The following is a 27,902-nucleotide window of genomic DNA, read 5'->3' on the forward strand; positions in this document are numbered from 1 at the left end:
ATGAAACTACAGGGGCGTTTGGAAATCACCCCACCAGTGGCTGTGTCTGGGAGCCCAGCCCTCTTTCTCATTGGACTGCGTTACAGAGCCAAGCTGTCAGCCCATGTGGCGTGGCCATAGAGCATGTCAGACATTTAAATTAAAGAGAAAGAATCAAAGAAGCAAGAGAAATTCAGAGAGGACACAGGGAGCAGTAAAGATCGCCATTTGTCAGAAACCGGCAGGACCAGGTACAAAGAAAAACATAAGATAAAGGGACGTGGAGAGGATACACCATTAGCGACTGATACACCATTTCGTGCGTATGCCAAGGCTAGCCAAGCATCAGGTACGGCCTTTTATCTTCTTTCCTTATCTGCAGTGCAGTTAAATCCAGCCTACTGTCCAGTTCGACGAAAGTATACGATACATTAATAGTATAATTAATTATTATATATTGGCTGAAAAAGTGTTCCGGTAGTTACGAATCGCTAATCTGTTTTAATCGTTTTTGTTCATAAGACGTGCACGAGTATGCATCATGCAACCTATATGGCGTCGTTCATAGATGCCATTCATCTTCGTTATTAATAAAATAAGCTATATAGATAAAGAACGGTACGCTGGAATAAATTTAAACTGCGTAAAGCACGGGGATGTACCACGCCATTGTGGTAGTGTCTATGCTTGACCTTCTCCCTTGGGGCGGCTACCTAAATATTGTATTTATTGCAATTTGGTCAGCTGGCTTGGTGATGTAATTAATTCTACTGAATTAAACAATGCTGAGAGCACAGATAATATTGAATTAGACGAGCAAAGCATTATCCAAGTAGCTACACCGCTTAGATCATGAAAGGTATTCGGCATCTTGTTCTAAATTTGGCACAAGACGGCCTTACCCAAAGTGAGTCCGTGTAACTGTCTTCAACTACTAAGTTAAAGTGGTAGGAACTGCGACATTAGCCGATGGAACGGCACGTTATGTGAACTTGGTGAGGTCTTAAATGTGCGCAGCCGGCGGGGCACAGTAATGACCAAAAACACATAAACATCGTGTTTCCTTTTGGTGCAAGTCTGAAATGAGGTCAGTGGTGACACAGAATAATAACTAAAAAGCAACATTGTGTTAACGTGATTAAACATTTAATTTCAGACCGTCAAATCGAGCATCAGTTGCGCACATTTCTCTCTTCGAACATGACGCGCACTCGACAACGATAGGCTCTTTCGTATCACATGAGTGATCTAAACCAATCACAAAAAAATGCGCATTGAGCATGAAGAGACAGCAGTGTGCAAATAATCTTCGAATTTTCAATAATTCATATACGCTCAGTGAGGTGACATCACTTGGCCAACAGCGTTTCTTTATAGCTCTTCATTGTGTTCACGCATTAGCTAAAATTGAAGAGCAACACTTTCCAGAATTGTCTGCCAATACATGCATTTCGCAAAATGGAGGCAAGCTTTTAGTAATTGATGGTACACAGTGTATTCACTGTTTCAGCTGAATGCTCCTCCTTGGGGATAATAGTTATGAATTATACTTCATAAATCACTGAGAATGTTTATCTTTTTATATAGGCCTTTATGAACGCATAGGCTGCACATGCAGTATAACTAACTTTGGGAAGATGCTAAATGTAATATAAAAGTCATACTATAAAATGACAAGTGTGTGGCTTATTATTTTATTTAGTTTTTTTGTCTGCTGAACATTGTCTGCAACATCCACAGTATTAACCACTAGTGTAGACTAACAACTGCATGTGGAATTTGTCATGTGGGAAGCATCTGCACGTGATTCTTCTGAATATATCAACAACAAATGTCTTTTCACTCTTGCTAGACATGGCTCATATGGGGTATGCATGACCTTTATGGAAAAATAATGAGTGAATTGCAGTAATGGCATGAGCAATTTTTTATTATATTCTATCTGTGAAGAATTGTCCTCCTGTATGTTTCTCCCTGTCAGGTAGCATTATTCATAATCCCATGTGACGGTAACTGGATTTACGTTGTATTGAGGAGTTTGCTAAAGCAGTTCGTTTCTTTTGTTGTAATCACATAAGGGGTGGTGATGTCAGTGAGGAGATGGCTTGGGACTCCATGAGATCTGGGTCAGGTAGATTACATCTGCTGTCATGAAATCTGTTTAAATTTCAAATCTCATCCTGTGCTTGTGGTTGCACTGCCTGACCAGGAGCATGAACTGAGGCCTTTACATGACATACCTGGTAAATTAATCGAGATTCTCCAGTCAAGTCCAATTGGCCAACCTACACCTGACATAAACACTATCTTTTCTTTTTAAATTACTTTTCTTGGCCTGTATTTCTTGTCTAATCAGGTTAGGTCAGGTCAGAATAGATGAATGGATGTGATAAGCTCTGGTTGTTGCAGGCATAGCCATTGGTTTTCATGAAAAGTAACACATTGATAAGGTGTGCTTGTACAGTGCATCCCCTTGAGAAAGGTTGGGTTGTGACATTGCTGGGATTCCTGGAGGCAAAACGACATGGAAGAGCAGGCTGAAGCATGACAATGGCATTTCAGTTGTTTTTTTGAAATATCATTTTCATGCTCTTCCCTATGATCAGTGACTGGCTCTCCTGGTCTCGTGCATGTTAGCACCTGCTCAGCCCACGCCCTCCCCATCTCCTCCGTCACTATGGAAAGAAATCAAAAGGGGAGTGACTCCTCTCAGGAGATGGCCACCAATGACACCTGCCTGCCACACACACACACACACACACACACACACACACACACACACATAGGCCTACAAAGCCTGAACATTAGCTTGCAGAACCATGTACTATTAGGTCTGAAATGGCACAGTTTTAGCCCACAGGGAACATGGCTCTTATGTTCAGGAATTTGCATATTATAGTTTGGTGAAAGTATATACCCGATGGCTGTCTGTTCATGCAGATTAGTGTGCAAATCAGACTCCTATCATGCACATGGTCTTATAGACCTCTTATTAACTCAGCAAACAAACTGGCAGTTGGACAAGGAAGCTGTATTGGTTCTTCAGGCAGAGAGCCACATGAAGCAATAATTTGGCCCTTGCTACATCAAGAAATTATTGATTGTGTTAAGTCAGTCATACATTTGTCCTTCAGAAGATATGTTCTGAAATTGGCAGAACTGGTGAAAACATCTAACTTAATGGTTTGCAAGTAATGCTTTGATATTGGTAGAATGGTTGAAACCATGAACTGTGTATTCCTTCAGTAATGGAGTCCACATGACTTGTTTCCCATCTTGGCCATGTAAAATAAAAAATTACTGCTTTATTAGACAACCTTGTGTTGTGTGTAATGTAGATTTGCTTTCTGTTATTGGCTAGAATCTGTAACTGTATGTCCTATATAGAATCTGTAACTTCTGGAGGCCTTCTGTATTTAGTGTGTAATGCTGTGTTATGCAACTTGTGCATGTCTGTCATGTTCTTTCTGCTTCCAATTACTGTGGTATGCAGTGATGACATGAAAATGCCGACTCAAAAGGAATACTTAAAAAAATACCCTGGTGTGGTAACACATGATTAACATATGACAAGTGTCATTGATGTAGCCTCATAATCACGATCACTGTTGGAGGAAATTGCATGAATCTAATATTCTTTTTTCACTTACATTCACACTGGGTCAAGCCAAGCAGGTCAGGCTGAGGATCAAATTAGTGTAAGAACCTGCATGCCAGACTGGTCTTTCACAATGCTGATTAATTGCATTTAAGAGGCTTGCTGGTGAAGGTTTGTATTTTCCTATGTTGAATGACCCACAGTGTAAAGCAAATTCTCGGGATAGTATTCAGTGACCTGTAGTGGACTGGTGCAGCTGGACCTCAACATTACCAATAGAAGGGTGTGCTCTGTTCACCTCCGCTCTTCTGTAATCCAGACTTCGCTTCTTGGCCTCCTGTTCCATTTTGCCCGTGAGAAGGGTCGAACAGAGGGGCACTTGTACACACTGCCATGGTCAGAGGAATTCCAAAATAAGCAGGAATGCCACCTCTGTACCACCATTGTTAACCAAATTGGTCTGGCAAGCCTTGGTACAAATCGCTTGGCACTGAAAGGAGAACAAAGGTCTGCATTACTCCAAGCTCCTTCTGCACAGATCCACCGTGCCCCCCCCCCCCCCCCCTCAGGCTGAGCCGTTCCACTGCAGTTTCACAAACCGCCCCCCTGCTCTAAAGAGGTGGCCTACAAACCACTTTTGTGCTGGGTGAACTGTCTGAGAGCGCTCTTCAGTACGTCGTTGTGAAAGAGCTTGTATTGCTGCATTTCATTTTCTGTTTAACAGTCTCTACTGTCTCTTCTTCCGACAGAGAAACATGGAGGAGATCGTAATAGCTGGAATTTCAGGCCGACTGCCTGAGTCCAACAACCTGGAGGAGTTTTGGGAGAACCTCTTCAATGGCGTGGACATGGTGACCGAGGACGACAGGAGGTGGAAGCCAGGTGAGATAGGGAGGGACACCCCTGTACCTGAGCTTGATGTCTTCCATGAATAGCCTGATTTGTGTGCTTTAATGCACTACCACTTCCACACAGTTACTTTCCCTTTTGAATAACATTAAATTCGGTGATTATGAATGTTAGTGTATCTGCTATGTGGCAAATGCACCTTTTTAGTCATTTCCGTACTGGTTCTCTCCTCTGCAGTGACTGGGGCCTGTAGAGTGAGCTGGCAGGGATTTCCTCTGAATAGGCCTCCCTTCATGCTCCCTCTGGCACCTCTTTAATGCCCCGCTCTCTTTCATGTGCAAAAACATCACAGCACAGTGGCATTATTCTGCTCCACCAGCCGGGTCTCGGAAAGGAAGGGCGCTCTGAATGTCCTTTCATCCCCGAAACCCAGCAGAGGCGCTTCAGCTGCTCCTGAAATCATATGCGCAAATGCCCAGATACTTTGGAAGTTGACTGTGATGCGTTGTTGTTCCCTCAGGTTTGTACGGCTTGCCCAGGAGAAACGGAAAACTGAAGGAGATCAATAAATTTGATGCCTCTTTTTTTGGAGTTCACCCTAAGCAAGCCCACACCATGGACCCCCAACTCAGAATCATGTTAGAGGTCTCATATGAAGCCATTGTAGATGGAGGTGAGTGAGTCACTGCATGGAAATCACAAAATGGCTGAGTCAACAGGAATTATTTACTTACTGAAGCTGTGAGTTTGCTGTACATGGTCTAGCTGAAAACTACTTTTGTGAACAATGTGATCATGGATGAATCTAGAAATATATTTTAGCGGATGAAAGAGCAGCTCCACTAATGTTTACACAGTACATAACATTTCTGATTCTGTAATCATAATGCCCGAGGCGCTGGGCCTTCCCTTGGTTCTTTGTCGTATGTAATGTCCCCCACTCTCACTGCTGACAGGTATAAACCCAGTGTCCATGCGTGGTTCTAAAACGGGAGTGTACATCGGTGTCAGTGGTTCAGAAGCTGGAGAGGCTTTCAGCCGGGACCCAGAGGAGCTTCTGGGGTACAGCATGACAGGCTGCCAGCGCGCCATGTTCGCCAACCGACTCTCCTACTTCTTCGACTTCAACGGTAGGCATGAACCCGAAACACTGGGAAGCACAAAAGGTTTCTGTATATTAGATGCACCTCTGTAACAGTGAACATCAGTGGCCATCACTGAGTGTAATATTGAGCACGTGGTTGATACCTGTGGTTGACAGTTGTTTAACCGACTTGCAGACTCATGACTTAAATTAGACGGACTGTTTCATTCCTCTGTTTTCTATCCATAATGGTATATTACATTACTTTTTATTTAGCAGCCACTTTTATCCAAAGTGACATACAAAAAAGTCTGTATCCAGGTCATTAGAACCAACTATAGAACAGGTTGGATAAGCTACAATTCACAAAGAAACAGTTAGAACAGCCATGAACTTTATTTCCAGTACTCATGGCAAATAGGCCACTATTGAAATAGGACTACAGTACCAAGATTAATTAAAATTAAAATACAATATAAATACAACTGCAACTAGATTAGACCACAAAGTACAACAAGGTGCTAAAATAGTGTGTATACTGTACTCCCCTCAGGCCCCAGCACTGCCATCGACACGGCCTGCTCCTCCAGTCTGCTGGCTCTGGAGAATGCCTTCAACGCCATCCGGCACGGGCAATGCGACTCTGCCCTGGTGGGCGGGGTCAACCTGCTGCTCAAACCCAACACCTCTGTGCAGTTCATGAAACTGGGCATGCTCAGTCCCAACGGCACCTGCAAGTCTTTTGACTCTTCAGGTACGGAGGAGAACCCGCCCAGGGGCGCGGCCCTTGACTAGCTGGCTCTACTGGCGGCTAATTGAAAGAAATGATTGGACGGCACCTTCTGACTGCAGCGTATGTGTGCTCTCCAGGTGATGGTTACTGTCGCTCGGAGGCCGCCGTGGCTGTGCTGCTGACCAGGAGGTCTATGGCAAGGAGAGTATATGCCACAATCCTCAACGCTGGCAACAACACAGACGGCTACAAGGAACAAGGTACGGGGAAACCTCCTGATAATTCCTAAAGCCTGGGCTAATCTCATGCGAGATCTCACGCATTTATAAAAACAACTAGGACTAAATTGTGAGAAGCCAGTCAAGGTTCTTGATCTGGTATTTTCGTTGGGGAACCTTTCCCCCAGTCACTTTTGCCACACTTAGCAGGCTATGTTTATAGACGGACCCAAGCACGAGGAGACCTGAGCACCGGCTTTTCATGAATGCTGTGGCGACCTGCCACTGCTGACCGCCACTCAGATCTGCGTCATGTGCTCTGCAGGCCCGTTAGGGTAGTGTCATGTGTCTCTGGATACAGTTTCTTACTCTTGCTTCATCATGGGGCACCAAGTTCATGGCACTGGCACTGTTGGCCAACAATACACTCGTCTTGTGATCCATTCATGGAATCGTTGCTATTTGAAGTGTGCCAGATGTGCGTAGTCTCTGCCCTCATCGTTAGTCCTTCTACTTAACGGTCACGTATTTGTAGGCACGCTCTTCTTTTTTTGCATCAGCATCTTGTCCTTACTGCGTGTTTCTGTTAATTAGGGTCATTGTACAGAAGTATTGATAGCTGCTATCACTGTTCTATTCTCCTGTCTTCACTGGCAGACAGATTATGGTGTTTATGGGTGAAGATACCATTTATAAGAGCGATTAGATAAATTGTGCAGGATAACTGCTGTAAACCTAAAAATGGAGTCAGAGACATTACATGTTGATACAGTGAAGACTTCTATTTTTACTTGCAGGCCATTTAGATCCAGTATGTGCTGAGTACACACAGTTAATATTACACTCAGACCCTGTGCTCAAATCATGGCTAGTGAACCAGTCTAGATTTTTTTTTTCCAAGCAAATGGTGTCCCAATTCTTGAAGCCATTTAGCCCTGCTTCCCTGATTGTGGTTGCTGCCCGTCACCCCTCAAGATGAATGGGGAACAAGCACTGGCTGCTTGGTTTCCAACTCAAGCAGCCCTTCCTCATCAATCACAGTTACTGTGAGAACAAGGAGTGTTTTTCTCCCTTTAAAAGGCCTGTAATGATCCCCTCCCCCTCCCAGTCTGAGCACTTCCCCATCAAAGCACTGGCCATGGAGAGAGTGCAGTGCCAGCAGATAGACTCAGAATAATACTTGGTACCACTTATATCCCTCAAAGTATCATAGCTGGAAAATGACTATTCTCAGAAAGGCCTAGAAGAGTCGTGGGGGATGTTGTAAGGGGAGAGCTGGGGTTCAGTCAGGCTGAGAGAGTGTGGTAAGAGCTCTGAGCTGGAGAGTGGAGCGCTATGCTCTGGGTGTCTCACTCATGTGGCCCCTGTCCTCTCCAGGTGTGACCTTCCCTTCTGGAGAGATGCAGCAGCGTCTGGTACGCTCTCTCTACCAGGAGGCCAACATCTCCCCTGAGCAAGTAGAGTATGTGGAGGCCCACGGGACGGGCACCAAGGTGGGCACTAAAAGACACACTGACAGACGTGTAATCTGACAATTTTCTGTTCAGATTATGCGTATATACTCTGATTTTCATAATGGTCATTCATAAATCGTGCTGCTTGGATTTTTTTTCCAATATTTCATGGCTTACTGACAGTACCACACTTCCGAACATCTAAGACAAGTAGATATTTTGGTTAAGGAAATTGAAGCAAAATGGATAATTTATTCAAAAATTATACAATGCCAAATTTGGGTCCGGCCAGAAAATATCCAAAACATGTTACATATTCCACCAAGTAATAGGTAAGGTGGAAGGTTTCCTTTCAAAATGAAACTTTATATAGTTCAAAAGGTGTGATAGACCTCCTTATGTACAATAAATGTGTTTTGAGCTTAATTCACAATAAAACATACTTTGATTGCTTCCTACATCAGCATCACTTGGTGAATGGTATCCAAACTTGAAATACTCGTAAGTCTTGCTTTAGAACAGCCACAAGGAAAATAGTCAAAATCTAATGGTCTGGGCAGGAAATAACCAAAAAGTGTTAAATATTCAACCAAGTGGAAGGTAAGATGGAAAGTTTCTCATCAAAATGAAACTTTATGTTCTTTAAAAGGTGTAATAGGCCTACTTATGTACAATAAATTGAGTTGATACTGCAATGACCAGCTCAAACAGGACCTTGTTTCTCCAACATTAATTAATGAACTCCTCCCTCCAGGTCGGTGACCCACAGGAAGTGAATGGCATTGTCAGCGTCTTCTGCGAGTCCACGCGGGATCCTCTTCTGATTGGCTCCACCAAATCCAACATGGGCCATCCTGAGCCAGCGTCTGGCCTGGCTGCTCTTGCCAAGGTGGGGGATGTTTGGGTGGGGCGGTGGGCTGTTATCGGCCAGAGCTCCGGTCAGATCTTGAGCTCCTCAGCCTCTGGCCCTGCAGCTAACTGAGTGCTGTTTCTGGGTCGTCAGGTCGTCCTGTCCCTGGAGCACGGCATGTGGGCCCCCAACATCCACTACAACAGCCCCAACACGGACATCCCCGCGTTGACGGACGGCAGGGTGCGCGTGGTCTCCGAGCCCCTCCCCGTCAAGGGCGGCATCGTGGGCATCAACTCCTTCGGCTTCGGGGGCTCGAACGTGCACATCATCCTGCGGCCCCCCGGGGCCCCTGCTCCCCCACCCGGGCCCCAGGAGGCCCCCGCGGTGCCCAGGCTCCTGCAGGTGTGCGGGCGCACGGAGGAAGCAGTCCGCACGCTCATAGAGGCAGCGAAGCAACACAGCACCAACGACAGCTTCCTGAGCCTGGTCAACGAGGTGTCAGGCGTGCCCACGGCGGCCATGCCCTACAGAGGCTACGCTCTGATTGGCAGCCCTTCGGACGTATCGGAGGTGGAGCAGGCGCAGGCCACGCCCAGGCCCCTCTGGTACATATGCTCAGGTGAGAAACGCAGGTAGCCCAAAGAGAGTGTCCCAATACTCAAATAATCCATCCTCCTTTCCTCCACTCCTCTCCTCCCCCCATACTTGCAGAAGGAAGAAGGAGATGAGTATTTGGGTGCGCCCACAGTGTTCTGTGCTCTCTACAGTACTGAGGAATTTACATTATGTTTCAGCCTCTAGCAGACGCTCCCATCCAAAGCAAATTGCACAATTACATTTGTAAATACAATCATTTTGTAAAAGCTCAATATTTTACTGAAGCTGTTCCGGTTAAGTACCGAGCTGAAGGGAAAAACACGCGTCATTGGTGAGGTAATGGAGAAAACGTAAACCTAAAAGATTAAGACCACTGAACTGATTAAGCGGTTTTGTACGACTTGATGTGATTTGTATCTGAGTGCTGTGGATGAATGTAGGCCTGCTTGTACTGTACTTCCCTCTAGGGTTTTCAGCGCACTTGTCCCTGGTTATGGTTTTGCACTTTATTGTACATCACTCAGGCGGTAATGTAATGTAATGTAATGTAATGTGATATAATGTAATGTAATGCGTGTGTTGGCAGGGATGGGCACGCAGTGGGCAGGCATGGGCCGCAGTCTCATGCAGGTGCAGGAGTTTCGGGAGTCCATCCTGCGTTCTGACGATGCGCTGCAGCACACCGGGCTCTGCGTGTCGCGCCTCCTGATGGAGGCTGACGAGAGCACCTTCGAGGACACGGTCCACGCCTTCGTGGCCCTCGCCGCCATCCAGGTGAGGGGGCAGCGCTTTGTTTACTGCTGTCTGAGGGCACAACGACACTGTAGACCTGTGCTACTCAACTCCACGTCCTGCGGGCCACAGTGCCTGCAGGTATTTACTCCAACCGTGCGCTACACCACCTGATTTCACCAATTACCTTATCTGTGAAATCGGGTGGTGTAGTGCACGGTAGTGGAGTTGAGTAACACTGGTGTAGAGGGAGGAAGGATTCCGGGCATTCCTCGGTTTAAACACCCTGTCCTATATTTAAGCAATACTGCACGGGAGGCAGTGCTGTATTGTGAAATACAGTCATGTGCCTTGACACACAGTGGTGTGCCGGCAACCCCTGTAGCCGTGACTGTATTCACGTTACAGCACGGCATTGAGTGCGTATTGCTTTTCTAAAACGGTTACAACATATAGAAACAATTAATTGATGTCACAGTATCAAGTATTGTTTACAAACAGGCTGTTTTAATAATTATTAAGCTGCTTTCACATGACAAGAATCAAACACTGCGTTCAATGCCAAGTAAAGCGGTGACTACGCATGGGATGAATGAAGTTCTACCAGCTGTTAAAAATTGTTGCCATCCATCCAGGAAGCCTTTGATACGGAAAACTGTAAAAACCTGTAACATCAGTAGGTAGAAGTAGGTTGTCTGCGATTACGTAAGGCTAAATTGTGAACTTTGTTGACATATTGCGATAAACCCAGGATTATCGGTTTCACAAACTAATTGTGAACTAGCTTCAAACGAGGTGAAAGTTGAAATGATTTGAACATTGAGGCTTGTAATGCGGCTTTATTTTGAGCTGTGATGCGTTAGGCTTAGCGCCGCTGCCTGGTCAGGCGTCATCGCGTCATCCATAGGAATGTGGCGGTCTGACGTCATGTCACGCGTTTCGATGCCGGTCATGTGAAAGCTGCTTTACTGTATCAGGTTCACAGTCACTGTGGAATGCGGTCTCAGCCAATCAGCATCCGGAATCGAAGCAAAGCGTTTTATATTAGCAATGATGAACTGTCTGGAGGAGGATGGGAACACTTTTATTATTCCTGGGTATTAAACACGGGCTCTCAATTAGCAATGCTGGATGACCATAAATGTTGTTCTTTGGCTTCATAAAAACCTCTTCTCTCGCTTCTCTTCACTGTCTGCTCTGTATAAAATGGCGCCATACTGTAGCGTACCTCACTGCATCTGAACACCCCCCCTGACGGTGTCGTCTCTCCACACAGATCGCTCAGATCGACCTGCTCCAGAACATGGGCTTGCAGCCGGATGGCATTGTGGGACACTCGGTGGGCGAGCTGGCGTGTGGCTACGCCGACAGCTCCCTCAGTCACAGTGAGGCCATCCTGGCGGCCTACTGGAGAGGAAGGAGCATCAAAGAGGCCAACCTGCCCCCCGGCGGTATGGCAGCAGTAGGTATGCCCCCTGCCCCGCAGCGCGGAGACGCCTGTTACACCAACACCAGCGCGATGTTTCAGAAGACTGCTATGAGTCTCCGCAAGGAGCTCCAGTAGGGGCATCGGATCTAAATATGGAGGAGTGAAGCATAATCAATGGTGAAAATGGAAAATTGCCACCCTCACTCCACTCTCCCTCTGTCTTTCCCTCTCTATTCCTCCTTCCCTTCCTCCCTCTGACTCCAGGCCTGACTTGGGAGGAGTGCAAGGCTCAGTGCCCACAGGGCGTGGTGCCAGCGTGCCACAACGCTGAGGACACGGTCACCATCTCTGGCCCACAGGTGAGAAACGGCTGTGGACGGCTGTACTCACAATCTCACAATTAATACATTTGGTTTTCATAACATCCGTAGAGTTAACGCATGTTCTTCCAGAAGCTGCAAGTATAGAGTACGAGTTGATTTCTGTGCTTTGATTCGCCGTTTTTTATTGCCATCTTGGAACGTCAGTGCTTTGGCATGCTGTTCCCCTTGAAGTGATCCTGAATAGTGCTGGGTATGGTGTGCCAGCAGTACACTGAACGTGTGTCTGTGTCTGTGTCTGTGTGTGTGTCTGTGTGTGCAGGAGTCCGTCAGCCAGTTTGTGGCGCATCTGAAGGAGACCGGGGTGTTTGCTAAGGAAGTGCGCAGCGCAGGTGTGGCCTTCCACTCGTACTACATGGCCTCGATCGCCCCGGCCCTGCTGTCTGCGCTCAAGAGGGTAAGCTCCATGTCCTCCTCTGAGAGTCCCTTTCATAGCGCCACCCACTGGCCAGGCAGTGCACTAAACACCAGGCCAGTCTGGCCCCTCAAATCTTTTCTGGCCCCTCGATCTCACCGCCTTCCTGCAGACGTCATTACGTTAGAGCTTTTAGAAACCCTCCCGGCGGTCTCCCTCCCTCCCCCCAGGTGATAAAGACCCCAAAGCTGCGGTCGGCCCGCTGGATCAGCACCTCCATCCCGCAGGCGGACTGGGAGAGCCCCCTGGCCCTGTACTCCTCCGCAGAGTACCACGTCAACAACCTGGTGAGCCCGGTCCTGTTCCAGGAGGGGCTGAGCCTGGTGCCCGAGAACGCCGTGGTGGTGGAGATCGCCCCACACGCCCTGCTGCAGGTAACTCCCACACCTCCCCGTCAGCCAATCACATTTCTTTACACTGACATGGCATAGCCTGTAGCGTAGTGGCTAAGGTACATGACTGGGACCTGGAAGGTTGGTGGTTCAAGCCCCGGTGTAGCCACAATAAGATCCTGTTGGGCTGTTGGGCCCTTGAGCAAGGCTCTTAACCCTGATTGTCCCCTGGAGCAAAGTTGTCTAGTCTAAGTCACTTTGGGCAAAATTGAAAAAAATTAGAATGATTTATTTATTACATCAAACAAAAAAACCAAAATGCATGTGCCCTGATGTATCCTGTGTGAGAGGAGGGGATGATGTCATAAACTGCGCTTTGGCTCCCCCTGCAGGCGATCCTGAGGCGCAGCCTGAAGCCGTCCTGCTCAATCGTGCCGCTGATGAAGAGAGGACACGCCAACAACCTGGAGTTCTTCCTCTCCCACATCGGCAAGGTCTACATGCGCGGGTCAGTGTGCCAGTGGCAGTGTGTCCCCCTCACCTTCCACAGCTCCGAGAGCGCTGTGCAACATAGTACTTCACACTTCACTGTCAAATGTCGTATTTACTCCTCACCATTTCCTTCAGTGAATGTCTCTGAATTATGTGTTCACCCTTTCAGTCCCAAGAGTGCCATTTGGCGTAACTACCAGGAAGTCCCAAGAGTCTCTGAAATGTATATCTTTTCAACTAATCAAAATGACTGCTTTACATACTATTGTTTCGGGCCCCTATTAAAACCTAACTACATTTTCTCAACTATCACAATTTTCTCAGCCAAAGCCAAAACTTGGGATTTGGGTGGAGCCACTTTATATTGGGCTTGGGACTGACGGGGTTGAAGTTGTGTTGTTGGGATTTTAGTTTCAGTATTTTAAAACCTAAAGGGTGCCCTCTGTCCTGCAGGATTAACGTGGACAGCAACAGGCTGTACGCTCCTGTGAGTTACCCTGTGCCCACTGGCACCCCTCTGATCTCCCCCCGCCTTGGCTGGGACCACTCTCAGGACTGGGACGTCCCGCGCCCGGAGGACTTCCCTGCAGGGTCAGGGGGATCCACCTCCGCCACTGTCTACAACATCGGTGAGCCCGCATGGAAGGGTCCTGAGATCTTAAATCCCAGTCCTCCATGGCTGAGAACTGCTGGTTTTCCACCCTCCTCTTATAGGTGTGAAGGTGTGAAGACAGTCAGTCAGTTGCAGTAATTGTTCTGTTAATTACCTGTGAGAAAAGGAAACCAGGGCTGGATTTGGATTTGAGAGCCCAATTGGATTATCCCTGCCCTAGAACATGCATCTGCCTCAGCCTCCTGGGGACAGTGGTAGTCATTTTCCAATGTGCCAGCGTATTTAAACCGATTAGATTTTTATGGTGTAAGATCATAAATGTGCGATTAGAATGTTTGTAACTGAACTTTCTAATGCAGATATAACAGTCACTACTAGTAATTGAAAGCAATGAAGTTCCAATACAATGACTTTGAAATTTGAACCTACCTTTGAAATGGTTAAAAATGTGTTGAACTTGTGCTCTGCAGACATGAACCCTGAGTCTCCGGACTACTACATGATGGGGCACTGCATCGACGGGCGGGTTCTGTACCCGGCCACCGGCTACTTGGTGCTGGCCTGGAGGACCCTGATGAGGAGCCTGGGGGCCGTGATGGAGCAGACCCCCGTCATCTTCGAGGACGTCACCATTCACCGCGCCACCATCCTGCCAAAGACCGGTGAGAGGGTCACTCCGCATCTCCTGCTTAATGTCAGAAACGTGTGTACTTCATGTCATGGCACTTCTCGGCCTCGCATGGCCCGGCTGAAGCAGAATAGGTGCTGGTTGTTGAGAGTGCCATCTTTCTTCCTTTAACATCTTTGACACGCTTGTCCTCAGGAACGGTTCAGCTGGAGGTCCGCCTCATGCCTGCGACCAACAAGTTTGAGGTGTCGGAGAACGGCAACCTCACAGTCAGCGGTAAGCAGCCTCGCTCTCTCCTGTGGCCTTTCCCCAAATAATCATACGCACATCCTCAAACAAGGTGCTGGGCTCAGAGGATTTGTAAATAATAGTCATTATAAAAGGCCTACACACACAAAAAAAGCAACGTTTTGTTGAAGAAGATCCGGACGGGATGAAAATGTCTGAATTTTCTCGTATTTGTATCAGAAATTAAAGGTGTGTTTCAGTTTTTATTTTTATTTATTTTTTTATTTTTTTACTCGCATTGTTTAACATTTCTCCAGTGTAAGAACAGCAGTCACTGTGTCCGTCTCACTCCCCCCTCTGTCTCCGTAGGCAAAGTCAGCATCTTGGAGGAGAAGGCCATGGACACCTTCCGCTCCCAGATGAGCCAGCCCGTGGGGGAGTCCGAGGACAACAACCCCAAACTGCGCCTGACCGCCAGCGACATCTACAAAGAGCTGCGTCTGCGGGGCTATGACTACGGCAAAACCTTCCAGGGCATTCTGGAGTCTAACAATGCTGGTGAGGATATTTTTTACGTTGTTTCACTGCAAAAATCCTGTCTTATCACCTGTCTTGTAACGAGACTTTAAATCATACTTTTTTCTAAAGTATTAAATATTAGTTTTTTGTGTGTTACTATTTGCTTGACTGGGTTACATTTCCTTACTGCATTGGAAAATCATGAAATCAGTGAAACAGTCTCTCCTCATTGGTAGTATTTCTTTCTTCTTTTTTTTTTTAGCAAAAAAGTAATAGAAGATTAAGTCAAAATATAAAACTACAATACTTCAGACCAATTTCCAATTTGTTTTTTTGCAGTGTTATTGCATCAGTGCTGCACAGAATCCATTGAACTTTACATAATTTGAATGGTTAACTCTTTACTGAGTCTGTTCTCTCAGCCCATCCATATGCTGTAGAGATCTGTGCTGAATTAGCTTAGCTTAGCTTTGCTTTGTGACGCTGTGTGGAGCTTCATGCTGCCGTTGTGTCTGTGTCCCAGGGGACTGTGGGAAGCTGGAGTGGAGTGATAACTGGGTGACCTTCCTGGACACCATGCTGCAGATGATCGTGGTGGGCCTGGCAGGGCGGAGCCTGCGTCTGCCCACCCGCATCCGCTCTGTCTGTGTGGACCCCACGCTGCACGCTGAGAGAGTGCAGGACTACGCAGAGGGCAAGAGAGGTACGCTCTCTACTGCTGCTCTACAGCTGTGTGTGTGTGTGTGTGTGTGTGTGTGTGTGTGTGTGTGTGAGAGATACTGTACAGCCTCTCCCCTACCACATCAAAGTGCATGGCCCAGTAACGTCCTCACGCTGCTCCCTCCACAGCTGTGGGCGTGCAGGTGAACCGCTGCTTGGACAGCATTGTAGCGGGAGGAGTTCAGATGTGCGGCCTTCACGCCACGGTGGCCCCGCGTCGCCAGCAGCAGCAGACCCCGCCCACGCTGGAGGAGTTTGTGTTCGTGCCCTTCTCCGACGGCGAGTGCCTGAGGAGCAGCGAGAAGCTGGGAGACCAGCTGAGGCACTGCAAAGGCAAGTGTCTGACGGTACACTAGGAGGAGGAGTACTCTGCACTGAAGAGGTTTCAAACCTCCAGTCCATGGGTGGACACACTGAACTTTAATGAAAATGTGAATTGAGAATGACTAAGCATAATTTACAAAACGCATGTCAAATGTCTCTAAGAAGTAACATTTGCTGAAATGGATTGTGTGTCCTGCTAGTGTGTGTGCGTGCGTGCATTTTTGCCTGCTTGCGTGACTGTGTGTGTGGAGCACCTGTTTAATGCGGGCGTTCTCTCTCCCTGGGCCAGGTCTGATCCACAGGCTGCAGAGGAAGCTGGCCCAGCAGGGCGTGAAGTTCTCCATCCCCGGCCTGGAGGGGGCGACAGAGGGCCAGCTGATCGGGGCTGAGTCGGAGCAGGGCCTGCTGAGGCTGCTGTCGGTGCTGTGCAGCCTGGAGCTGAACGGGAACCTGCACTCTGAGCTCCAGCAGACCGTGCAGAAGGAGAGGGACTGTCTCCTGCATGACCCCCTGCTCAACGGCCTGCTGGAGTCCCCCGCCCTGCGCCACTGCCTGGACCTCGTCCTGGAGAACAGCACGCCTGGCAGGGTCAAAGTGCTGGAGGTGAGAGACGAGATACGTCTGCAGCGGTGCATTCAGGCATAGCAGTAGAAAACAGTGTGTAATTGCGTATAATGGGAAGTCCAGGCTGTTTCAGTTGGCTGGATTACTGCACTGAGAAGAACCCGGAACCTTCTCTGAACCGGAATCTGGACCATGGACGGAAGTAAAAAGAGTTGTTCTGGGTTTTACTCAGCACAGTTATCCAGCTAACTCTGTAATCCTGCTTTGTGAAATACCCCATCAGAGCTTAGAATCCCATCATGCTCCTGTGGTGCTTTGACAGTTGAGTATACCTCATACAGATGATGAGTTTGGTCCTTCTCTTCTCCTCACAGGCTTTGGCTGGAGATGGACGCATGTTCTCCCGAGCAGTCGGCCTCCTCAACATCCAGCCCATGCTGCAATTGGACTACACGGCCACCGACGTGGCTGCTGAAGTGCTCACCGCCCACCAGTCCTCTTTGGAGGGCCTGGGAGTCTCCGCCGGCCAGTGGGACCCCCTCAGCGCCCCCGCCCCCGGCAACATGGCGGGAGCCGACCTGGTGATGTGCAACTGCGCTCCCGGCCCCCTGCCCAACCCCGCGGAGGTGTTGGGGAACCTCGTTTCAGGGGTGAAGGAGGGAGGGTTTTTGTTGCTACACACCCTGCTGAAGGGAGACACGCTGGGCGAGACTGTGGGCTTCCTGACCACGCAGAACCACCAGCAGAACCTGCTGTCACAGGTCAGAAACACATCACTCACACACGCTGTGTCCTCTGTGCTGTGTATGGGGTTAGAGTATGCAGTCATGTACCTCTGTATATTTCCTGCAGGTGGAGTGGGAACAGGCGTTTGCCGAGGCCTCCCTCCGTGTGGTTGCCATGAGGAAGTCCTTCTACGGTTCTGCGCTCTTCCTCTGTCGCCATCTGGCCCCCAGCAAACAGCCCATCTTCCTGTCTGTGGATTCAATGGACTACCAATGGGTGGAAACCCTGAAGGTGAGCACTCTAATGTTTTATTCTGGTGTATGTTTGGTTGTTATTTTGTGTTTTAGATTTGTCCACTGCACAGGCCAGCTAATAATGTCCCTCCTGTCACATGTCAGTCCACCCTGGCCCAGGCCTCAGACACCCCTGTGTGGCTCACGGCAACCCAGGGACACTCTGGAGTGGTCGGAATGGTCAACTGCCTCAGGCAGGAACCAGGCGGCAACCGCATAAGGTAAGGCCACCCATTTCCTGTCCATTCCCTCTGTGATTAAGGACCGTGTTGATGTCGTTTATTGTATTTTGGGGTACGTTGCTTAATACTGATGTTCCTTTTGTCCTCATAAGGTGTGCGTTTGTGTCCAACCTGAGCACGGCGTCGGCTGCCCCCTCTCTTGACCCCTCCCACATGGACCTGCAGGATGTTCTGGAGAAGGACCTGAGTGTCAATGTGTACCGCGATGGACAGTGGGGTGTCTTCAGACACCAGCTCATTCCACAGGGTCAGTCTCTCCACTCATAACCTTTACCATAACCTTAACCTTTACAAGGTAGCCTGTAGTCTAGCGGCTAATGTACATGACTCTGAGCCAGAAGGTTCGTGGTTCAAGCCAATAAGATCTGCGCAGCTGTTGGGACCTTGAACCAGACTCTTAACTCCACATTGCTCCAGGGTAAAACTGTCAGCAAAATGACAAAATTATTATTATTACCAGTAGAGGGGGCAGTGTGAGGTACGTGTACCCCTGCATATGCATAAATATTTATTGGTCAAGCAGTATGTATGTGTGTGCGCGTGTTCCAGAGCTGAACGAGGAGCTGACGGAGCAGGCCTACGTGAACGTGCTGACGCGCGGTGACCTCTCGTCTCTGCGCTGGATCGTCTCTCCTCTGCGCCACTTCACCTCCAGCAACCCCAACGTGCAGCTCTGCCGTGTCTACTTCTCCTCCCTCAACTTCAGGGACATCATGCTGGCCACCGGCAAGCTGCCGCCCGACGCCATTCCAGGTAGCGTCCCGCGAGCCAGCGGCCCGCACTGCAAAAATACAGAAATTAGTCAATCTCAAGTATCTTAATCTTATGTAGATACTTATTTTTTCCAAATAAGCCAAAAATATTACAAATGAGGCAAGTCAGTTTGACTCAATTCAAGATTTGGCAATAGGGTAAGAGAATTTCACTTCCCAAGCAAACAGTAGCTTAAAACATGTTCATATTTTCTATTTTCTAAATAAGATTTTACGTTTTTACAAGACTAAAACACTTCTTAAGTCAGACATTTCTGCAGTGGTCTCACAGCTTATTCCTGAAGTGGGGCAGGGCCAGGAGTCTGTTCACAGTCCTCATGATGTGCCCCTTTGTAGGAGACCTGGCGCTGCAGCAGTGCATGCTGGGAATGGAGTTCTCCGGGCGTGACCCCAGCGGGCGTCGCGTGATGGGCCTGCTTCCCGCCAAGGGCCTGGCCACCTGTGTGGATGCTGACAAGCGCTTCCTTTGGGACGTGCCGGCCAGCTGGTGAGTGGGAGAGGGAGAGGGCTGTGTGCAGTTCAGGGTGAATGTCCTAAAACACGGAAATGAGTTGGAATTTTTGTGTCATGAGTTCCCTCTGAAGATTTCCTATGTTTTTTTCCAATAGGGATTTAGATATCTGCCAAAAAGAAGTTCTGAGGTTAACATAAGCTTAAGAGTTTCACGCTTTGTTCTACGAGTTAAGTTACATCCGTGAATATCTCAACTATTGAAACTACCACGGTAATGTTGCGTGCAGGCAGGCTAGTATGAAATTTGAGTGGTGGGTGCTGGAATGTGACTATTGTTGTAGTCCCGGTGTAGCAACTTGTTACAACTTGTTAGCACATAACAGCTTAGAAATACATGCTTGAGATGAACAGATGTAACAACTTGTAGAACAGAATATGAAACTCACTTGAGAATTATGGTTAACGACAGGCCATCTTATGGGCAGAAATCAAAATCTCTATTGGGGAAAAAAATCATTTGAAATCTGCCAAGGAAAACCATTGAGGACAAAACTTGTTGGCCTCCAAAAAGATGTCATCACTGTAATACTTGATAGAGCAATGCAGTCTTATATTCTGCCCAGAAATTTGAGAATTGAGTCCTGAGTGGAAAATGTATGTTGGGAATTTAGGAAATTGGATTGGATTATTCTGGAAATATGTATGGAAAGTCAATAAAGGAGGGTCCCTTTGTGTGCCGCAGGACTCTTGAGCAGGCAGCCTCAGTGCCGGTGGTCTATGCCACAGCGTACTACGCCCTGGTGGTGCGTGGGCGTCTACGCCCTGGGGAGACTGTTCTGATCCACTCGGGCTCCGGTGGGGTGGGCCAGGCTGCCATCGCAATTGCCCTGAGCCAGCGATGCCGTGTCTTCACTACTGTCGGTGAGTTCGCCAGGCCTGTACCCTCAAGCGTAACTACCGTAAAATCCCAAGACTCGACCTTATAGCTTTTCAAGCAATCATAATGTTTTTTGTTTTGAGCCCCCTATTATAACACCCTGCTAAATTTTCTCAACCAAAGCCAAAACCCCTTGGTATTTGGGTGGAGCCACTTCATATTGGGCTTGGGACTGAAAGGGTTAAGGTGCTGTTCTGGCTCTCTGGGGGTGTTCTAACCCATGTCTGGTTCTGACCTATAGGCTCTGCCGAAAAGCGGGCCTACCTGCAAGATCGTTTCCCTCAGCTGAACGCAGAGTCCTTCTCCAACTCCAGAGACACCAGCTTTGAGCAGCACGTGCTGCTGCACACTCAGGGCAAAGGTGAGCCCTCACTTCAACAACTTCTGGAATATTTGTCTTGGAATATTGCTTCATGAAATAATATTGAAAGACAAGCGAATGAGTTGCGTTGTGTGGCTTTTGATTAGTAGATGTCAGCAAGTAGGTAATCTGTGTGTGTGTCGCAGGAGTGGATTTGGTACTGAACTCTCTGGCAGAAGAGAAGCTCCAGGCCAGTTTGCGTTGCCTGGCACGGCACGGACGCTTCCTGGAGATCGGCAAATACGACCTGTCCAACAACTCTCCCCTCGGTGAGTAAGCACTCACAATCAGACGTGCCGACTCGTGGTTCCTCATGAGTGCCTGGCCCTTGACCTCACTGCGCTTCCCCACACAGGCATGGCACTCTTCCTGAAGAACGTGGCCTTCCACGGCATCCTACTGGACGCGCTGTTCGAGGAGGGGAACCGCGAGTGGGAGGAGGTGTCCGAGCTGCTGAAGGGGGGGATCGCCGGTGGCGTGGTCCAGCCCCTGCGCACCACCGTCTTCGAGAGGAACCAGGTGGAGGAGGCCTTCCGCTACATGGCCCAGGGCAAGCACATCGGCAAGGTCCTCCTGCAGGTGAGACCCACCCCCATCCTTGCCCAGGGTGCACCATGGGCTCTTCACCAGGAAGTGAATGTGCCCTATGTTTGTACTGATATGATTTGTTTCTCAGGTGCGTGGCGAGGAGAAGGGGGCAGGTGTGCAGCCCGTGCCTCTCTCTCTCCCTGCGATCTGCCGAACCTCCTGCCCCGCCACCCACTCTTACATCATCACTGGAGGCCTGGGTGGCTTCGGCCTGGAGCTTGCCCATTGGCTGACGGAGAGGGGGGCTCGTAAACTTGTGCTGACGTCTCGCTCCGGGATCCGAAACGGTGAGTATGCGGCCCGCTGTCTGGATTTCCACAGGTTTATGTGTTTAGTGCTCTTATCAGTGTGATGCAACGTGTTCTACTGTGCAGGTTACCAGGCCAAGCGAGTTCGTGAGTGGCAGGGGATGGGCGTCCAGGTTCTGGTGTCCACCAGTGATGTCAGCACCATGGAAGGCACGCAGCGCCTCATTTCTGAGGCTGGAAAACTGGGCCCCGTCGGGGGAATCTTCCATCTCGCTATGGTAACGCTCCCTGCCGTCCCCCTGCATTTCACAGCACAATGCTGACGGAACGTGTCCAACAAACTTCCTTGTGCTTCCAGGTCCTGAAAGACGGAATGCTTGAGAACCTGACTCCTGAACACTTCCTGGATGTCAACAAACCTAAATATAATGGCACCATTCACCTGGACCGGTAAAAAACACTCAAATCTCCCTCTGTTACAAGGACTTGGCCTGACTTATGATATTCTCAGATTCAAGCCTGCTTTGAATTCCCAGAGCAGTTGCAAAGACTGTGTATACAACAGACCTGGGTCAAATATTGCTTTGGGTTCAAATACTTGTTAATGAGTTTATCTGGTGTATTGGATCCTATAAAATATTCTCAAAACCCCACCTTCTAGTCCTCTTGGTTGGTTCAATTGCCCCAGACAAGATCAATCGAGTACAGAAAAGTATTTGAATCCAAACAATGATCTATTTGACCCAGGTCCGGTATACAAGCCAAACAACATGAAACGAAACACCCCATAACACGCTGTGTCCTTTGCTGGTTGAAGGGCAGGGTTTTGACGCCTCCTCTGACCTGTGCAGGGTGACAAGGGAGCTGTGTCCGGAGCTCAGCTACTTCGTGGTGTTCTCCTCCGTGAGCTGCGGCCGCGGGAACGCCGGCCAGAGCAACTACGGCTTCGCCAACTCCACCATGGAGCGCGTGTGTGAGCAGAGGAGGCACGCCGGGTTTCCCGGCCTGGCTGTGCAGTGGGGCGCCATCGGCGACGTGGGCGTGGTGCTGGAGACCATGGGCGGGAACGACGCCGTCATCGGTGGCACCCTGCCCCAGCGCATCGCTTCCTGCATGGAGGTCCTGGACCGCTTCCTGAACCAGCAGCGGCCCGTCATGTCCAGCTTCGTGCTGGCCGAGAGGGCGGTGTCAGCCAAAAGAGAGGGGACGGGGCAGAGGGACCTGGTGGAGGCGGTGGCCCACATTCTGGGTGAGTGCAACATGGGAATGCCCCTGGGCTCTGTAGCCCTGTTCCACACAGCACAGTTAACCAGTTAATCCGTAATCCTGCTGAGTAAAACCTGGAACTGTTTTTACTCTAGGATTCCAGGTTTTACTCAGGGCAGTTATCCAGCTAATTTGGTAATCCTGCTTTGTGAAACAGGGCCCTGGTATCTCCAGAGCTCCGCTAAAAGGGAAGCGGCCATGGTGATAGTCAAGTACACCCTTCTGAATGTACAACTTTCAGCAGGAGAAAAAAATGATCAAATTCTTAAAATATGGCTTTAAAAATGGCGATGGGTTTCTTGGTGGTGGACCCATATGAGAACATATTCGAGAGTGCGGCCCTGCTTCTTCTGGCCCAGCTGGACTCAAAATGGACTGTTTCAGAGCAGACTATGGCCAGGGTGACCAACGGTTTGTCATTCAGGGAGGAAGGCCTCTAGTGTGTCATTGTCATCAGGGAATCGGTTAATGGGATTACCGATCCCTCTGTGACACATGGACACGGTCTGTGCAGCCTCTTAAGATGCCAGTAAATCCACCAGTGAAAATGAAGCTCTGCTGACTCACCTTATTTTATAGGATGTGCACGTTAGCCCCCTCACTCCCAAACAAACAGGACATTGTAGCAATAGCCCATAACAATAAAAGACTGCATGTTCTAAATAATGATACAACTTGTGGCTCCAGTTGCAGTATTACTATATGTTGACTGTCATATTGCATGAAATGAAAATGTGTGCTCCTCTGTGACCTTGAATAGCTCCTCTCCTGAAGGGCACTCTAAACTGCCTCTCTAGCACTCTCCTTCAAGCCCTCACTTATGCTGATCTGTGCTCAGCTTCTTCACCGCTGGGGTGTGTATAGGGAAATGGTGCTTGTTCGGAGTTTGATATTAGACTGTGGCTTTATTTTATCTCTTCAGTTTAGGCTTAACCAAAAATATGACCGCATAAAACTGATGCAGTTGATTTAATATTAATGAATAATCATTACTGTGGACTATTAAATAGTTTACTTGTCTCTCAATTGAACCATTTAAAAATGGAATATACAGGAGACTTTGACTGCAGGATTGCAGTCTGGACTCCGCTGTGCATTCCGCTCACTCCCGCTGTCTGTTGCAGGCGTGCGAGACGTCAGCAGCCTCAACGCAGACTCCTCGCTGGCGGACCTGGGCCTGGACTCGCTGATGGGCGTGGAGGTACGACAGACGCTGGAGCGCGACTATGACATCGTCATGGCGATGAGGGACATCCGCCAGCTGACCATCAACAAGCTGCGTGAGCTGTCCAGCCAGCAGGGCAGCGCTGAGGGTGAGCATGGGCTGGCAGAGCTGCCCAGTCTTCAGTCTATCATCGATGGCTCTAGCCCAGGGTTCCGCAACTTTGGCCCTCGAATCCAGCCCTGGTTTCCTTCTCCCAGTTAAGTAGTGATACTGCTTGGCCAGACTGTCTTCGCATCTGACTTCCAGGTAAAGGGAGGATGGAAAACCAGCAGTTCTCGCACTGAGTTGCTTGTCCCTGCTCTAGACCGTTAGGTCCGATCACAGTACTTAAGTGTGTCTGCTCCACCATTAACGGAAAGGAATGTTACTGACCTGTGTGTGTGTGGGTGTTTGCATGCAGAGACCAGGCCGTCTCCTCTGAAGAGGGCCGTTTCTGAGGTCCTGTCGGAGTCTGACCTCAGTCAGCTGCTGGTGAACCCGGACAGCCCCACCATCACGCGTATGAACGAGGTGCAGAGTGCAGAGAGGCCCCTCTTCCTGGTGCACCCCATCGAGGGCTCCATCACCGCCTTCCGCACCCTCACCGCCAAGCTCAGCGTGCCCTGCTACGGCCTGCAGTGCACCAAAGGTAAACGAGTCTAGCTGGAAAAATAATCCCTGAGCGCTGGAGAAGTAAGCGTTTAGCGTCACGCTTTGCTGCTCTATTTTGAGCTTTGTAAATGATACATCTGCGGCTGCCTCTTTCCCCAGCTGCTCCCCTGGACAGCATACAGAGTTTGGCCTCCTACTATGTGGACTGCGTGCTCCAGGTGCAGCCTGAGGGCCCGTACCGCATAGCTGGGTATTCCTTTGGCGCCTGCGTGGCCTTCGAGATGTGTTCTCAGCTGCAGGCTGCCCAGAAAGCTGTGGAGTACCTCTTCCTGTTTGACGGCTCACACTCCTATGTGGCAGCGTACACGCAGGTGAGAGCTTCGCTCGCTTGTCTCTCAAAGCTCATTCCCTGTGCTTCATCCACAGTCTTACCATGGCTTTCTTTTGTGCAGAGTTACAGGGCCAAGCTCACCCCAGGCAACGAGTCTGAAGCTGAGACTGAAGCCTTGTGTGCCTTCATCCAGCAGTTCACTGGCACCGAGTACAACAAGGTAACGACGAGTTGGTACATGTAGCAGGTTCAGCCTGCAAGGCTATAGAGACTAGAGCTATAGAGATTGGTAGAAATGTGCGGTCGTTGATTCACCATTAATTTTCTTTGTGTCCCTCCAGCTGCTGGACACCTTGCTGCCCCTCTCAGACCTGGAAGCCAGAGTGAATGCGGCAGTGGACCTGATCACTTCCAGCCATAAGACCATGAGCCGGGAATCCCTGCACTTTGCAGCCTCCACTTTCTACTACAAACTTAAAGCAGCTGACCAATACGTACCCGCCACCAAGTACCACGGCAACGTCACCCTCCTGCGGGCCAAGGCCAGCAGCGATTACGGGGATGGACTGGGCGCCGACTACCGGCTGCATGAGGTGAGTAGCTGTTATTCATCTGCAATATCTCTGCAATAGCTCCCTGATACCTTGATGTTGTCAATTTCTGTACATTTTCTCAACTTTCAAAAAAATTATTATTATTATTATTTTTTATATCCTCAGAGTGGCTGTATCCCAAGTCAGCTGCCTTCGTATTGGGACCCAATCAGTGTGTGCTGTGCATTTATGGTCATTTGAGTTGTTGAGATCTGACACGGGAGAATATTCTGGTTGTTTCTGATCTGCAGGTGTGTGATGGGAAGGTGTCTGTCCACGTAATCGAGGGTGACCATCGCACCTTCCTGGAGGGTGAAGGCGTGGAATCCATAACTGGTATCATTCACAGCTCACTGGCTGAGCCCCGTGTGAGTGCCAGAGAAGGTTAAAGCCCCACCCAGTCCGGTACTGCCATTCCTGCAACCCGCACACAACAGGGCCCTTCCCCTGTCCCCTATCCCTGCCTTTCCTCACTGGACAGACTCCACGTCACCCAACACTGGACTGTTCTGAAACCTTTTTCACAGGCTGGACAATGGCCTTGTCTTCAGCGTCTTGTTTAGTACAAACTTTGACACAGGGTGTTATCTGCTGTGGGCAAAAGATACCCCTGTATCCATGCTGTACCAATACAGTTTATATGTTTGTTTTCTTTTGTACTGTCCTGTTTATTTTTTTTATCATGTTTTGCATTATAAATTAAGTATAGAATGCATGTTTTTCCATGACATCTGCAATGGCACTATATAATGCCGTGTGGCAACTAATTTCAGATGAGGAAAAAAATCGGTAATGATCAAGGCATCACTAGTGCTTAAACGGTCTGCTAAAGGGTTTTTAAAGCTATATCGTATTTGCATATTAATGCATGCCCATATGTCAAGCTATAGTTGGCCCTAATGATGCAGTCCACGTCATCTGGCACACTACACACATTGTATTACAGTACAGAGATACCCCGTATTTGGCTAGAGTTTCCTGATTAGCACTGTAAAATGTACTGAAACTGTAATTTAGTGAAGAGGATACCAGTATAAAACATTGCTTTAGAATTTAAACACTTTATTAATTACAGCAGAAATACCCTAGATGGTGTCTTTGTAGGTGTTCTTTCATTTTGATGCTGATTGCATTGCCCTGCAAAGATGCTGATACTGTCTTCAGGAATTTTGATAGGAGGAAGATACAATGCTCCATAATGCATCAGAACTGCATCAGCCTGAACAAACCAAAATATATTTACTTTGAGTGTGTTTTTAAAATATAATTACAACACATGGCAAACCTGTCCGTGCAGCAACACTTCCTGTATTTTTCCTTGTAATTACTTGCGTAGTAGAAAAATGTACATTCCTGCTATGAAAGTTAGAGAATTAGTCAAAATTTGCCAAATTGCTTGCTGAGAAGTTCGGTACTGAAGTTCATGTATTCAATTTCATGGCATTTGCTGGAAAAAGCTGTATTGTTTATTTTATTCATGTGGTTTATTTCTTGGGATGGCTGATCTGAGTTCTGCCCCATTTTATTCTTGTTTAATGCTTTGTGTTGTGAATTAAGGATTATTTGGTTTAAAAAACTACTACTGTCATAGGCCAAAATACTGCTACGGTGTAACTACTAAAAGATGTATCTTGCCATTTAAATGTATGGAAATTATTATATTGGGATGTTCCTTTGATACATGATTGTATGGATAGTTTTGTCATTCCATATATCTTTTAAAAAAAGCTAACCTGTTATTAATCGGAATATTACCAGTACTAAGTTACATAAGAAACCATGTGTTCCAAGTCTTTGTATCCATCTCCGAATGCCAAACAGTCTATTCTGTTTAAACTGTCATATTAGCAGCATTATCTTTGTCCAATTCATTAGTCAGAAATCTTTGTAGAGTATAATTGTAAATTATATAGGTGGAACAGGCAGTTTGTGCCATTTGGTCCAGAAGAAATGCACTTATGTGAAGACCACTATTCCAGCCAACTGTCACTCCCAGCCCTTAATTCATCGACTGGAGAATGCAAAAGGCGACCGATTCAGCCAGCAGTCTGATCTGATTTCTGAGGCTCAATCAAGTCAGTGAAGAATCAGATTTCTACTTTGTGTCATTGTTTGCAGTGTTCAGGAGGAGAAACAATGGAGTGTTCCTCTGTTTTGTTTTATCATTATTGTTCTTTTTTTTTAATTCTATGCGGTAATTTTCAAGTATTTATTGTACTAGACCAAATAAATAGCTATCACTAAAAATTTTACTCTGTCTTAATTCTGTCATGGTTTTTTAGTTTACTGTATTTAGTTCACTGTTCTGTAAAAATCACATAAACATCACATCAACACTAGCAGTCATCTCCCTCTCTAAAACTGGGACAGGCAGCATATACACTCACTGAGCACTTTATTAGGTAGACCTGTACACCAGCTTGTTAATGTAATTATTTAATCAGCCAATCATGTGGCAGCAGTTCAAGGAATAAAAGCCCTCAGACATGGTCAAGAGGTTTAGCTCTTTTTCAGACCAAATATCAGAATGGGGA

At 48.0% G+C, this 27,902-nt stretch overlaps 1 protein-coding gene across 2 annotated transcripts; it reads left to right on the forward strand.

Annotated features, from left to right (window-relative positions):
• The first annotated feature begins 89 nt into the window (after window positions 1–89).
• Window positions 90–27,620, forward strand: fasn (fatty acid synthase). Of its 2 annotated transcripts, XM_061225596.1 has the most exons (42): window positions 90–328; window positions 4,327–4,459; window positions 4,947–5,099; window positions 5,383–5,556; window positions 6,064–6,264; window positions 6,381–6,503; window positions 7,839–7,954; window positions 8,670–8,804; window positions 8,919–9,387; window positions 9,952–10,139; window positions 11,374–11,563; window positions 11,791–11,885; window positions 12,169–12,303; window positions 12,492–12,695; window positions 13,046–13,161; window positions 13,599–13,774; window positions 14,229–14,420; window positions 14,582–14,662; window positions 14,984–15,172; window positions 15,657–15,836; window positions 15,983–16,186; window positions 16,467–16,780; window positions 17,116–17,502; window positions 17,594–17,758; window positions 17,866–17,981; window positions 18,095–18,249; window positions 18,552–18,755; window positions 19,112–19,262; window positions 19,971–20,149; window positions 20,407–20,526; window positions 20,673–20,795; window positions 20,882–21,105; window positions 21,203–21,401; window positions 21,489–21,640; window positions 21,721–21,812; window positions 22,214–22,611; window positions 23,753–23,941; window positions 24,254–24,481; window positions 24,604–24,815; window positions 24,897–24,995; window positions 25,117–25,368; window positions 25,620–27,620. In XM_061225596.1, exons 1-42 carry the CDS (start codon window positions 305–307, stop codon window positions 25,755–25,757), a joined length of 7,575 nt encoding a protein of 2,524 aa, XP_061081580.1. In that variant the 5' UTR covers window positions 90–304; the 3' UTR covers window positions 25,758–27,620. The 2 variants fall into 2 exon arrangements, with proteins under 2 accessions (XP_061081580.1, XP_061081570.1); XM_061225586.1 differs by having other exon boundaries at window positions 24,604–24,995.
• The last annotated feature ends 282 nt before the right edge of the window (window positions 27,621–27,902 follow it).

This window comes from Conger conger, chromosome 2, assembly GCF_963514075.1.
Source record: "Conger conger chromosome 2, fConCon1.1, whole genome shotgun sequence".
Taxonomy (NCBI): domain Eukaryota; kingdom Metazoa; phylum Chordata; class Actinopteri; order Anguilliformes; family Congridae; genus Conger; species Conger conger.

Excerpts from the sequence above, each read along its gene's own strand:
- fasn (XM_061225586.1), top strand. The coding sequence starts at position 305 with ATGCCAAGGCTAGCCAAGCATCAG. Across the intron at positions 16,781-17,115 it reads GCAGGGTCAAAGTGCTGGAG|GCTTTGGCTGGAGATGGACG; the intron begins GTGAGAGACGAG and ends TTCTCCTCACAG. Across the intron at positions 18,756-19,111 it reads GCCGCCCGACGCCATTCCAG|GAGACCTGGCGCTGCAGCAG; the intron begins GTAGCGTCCCGC and ends GCCCCTTTGTAG.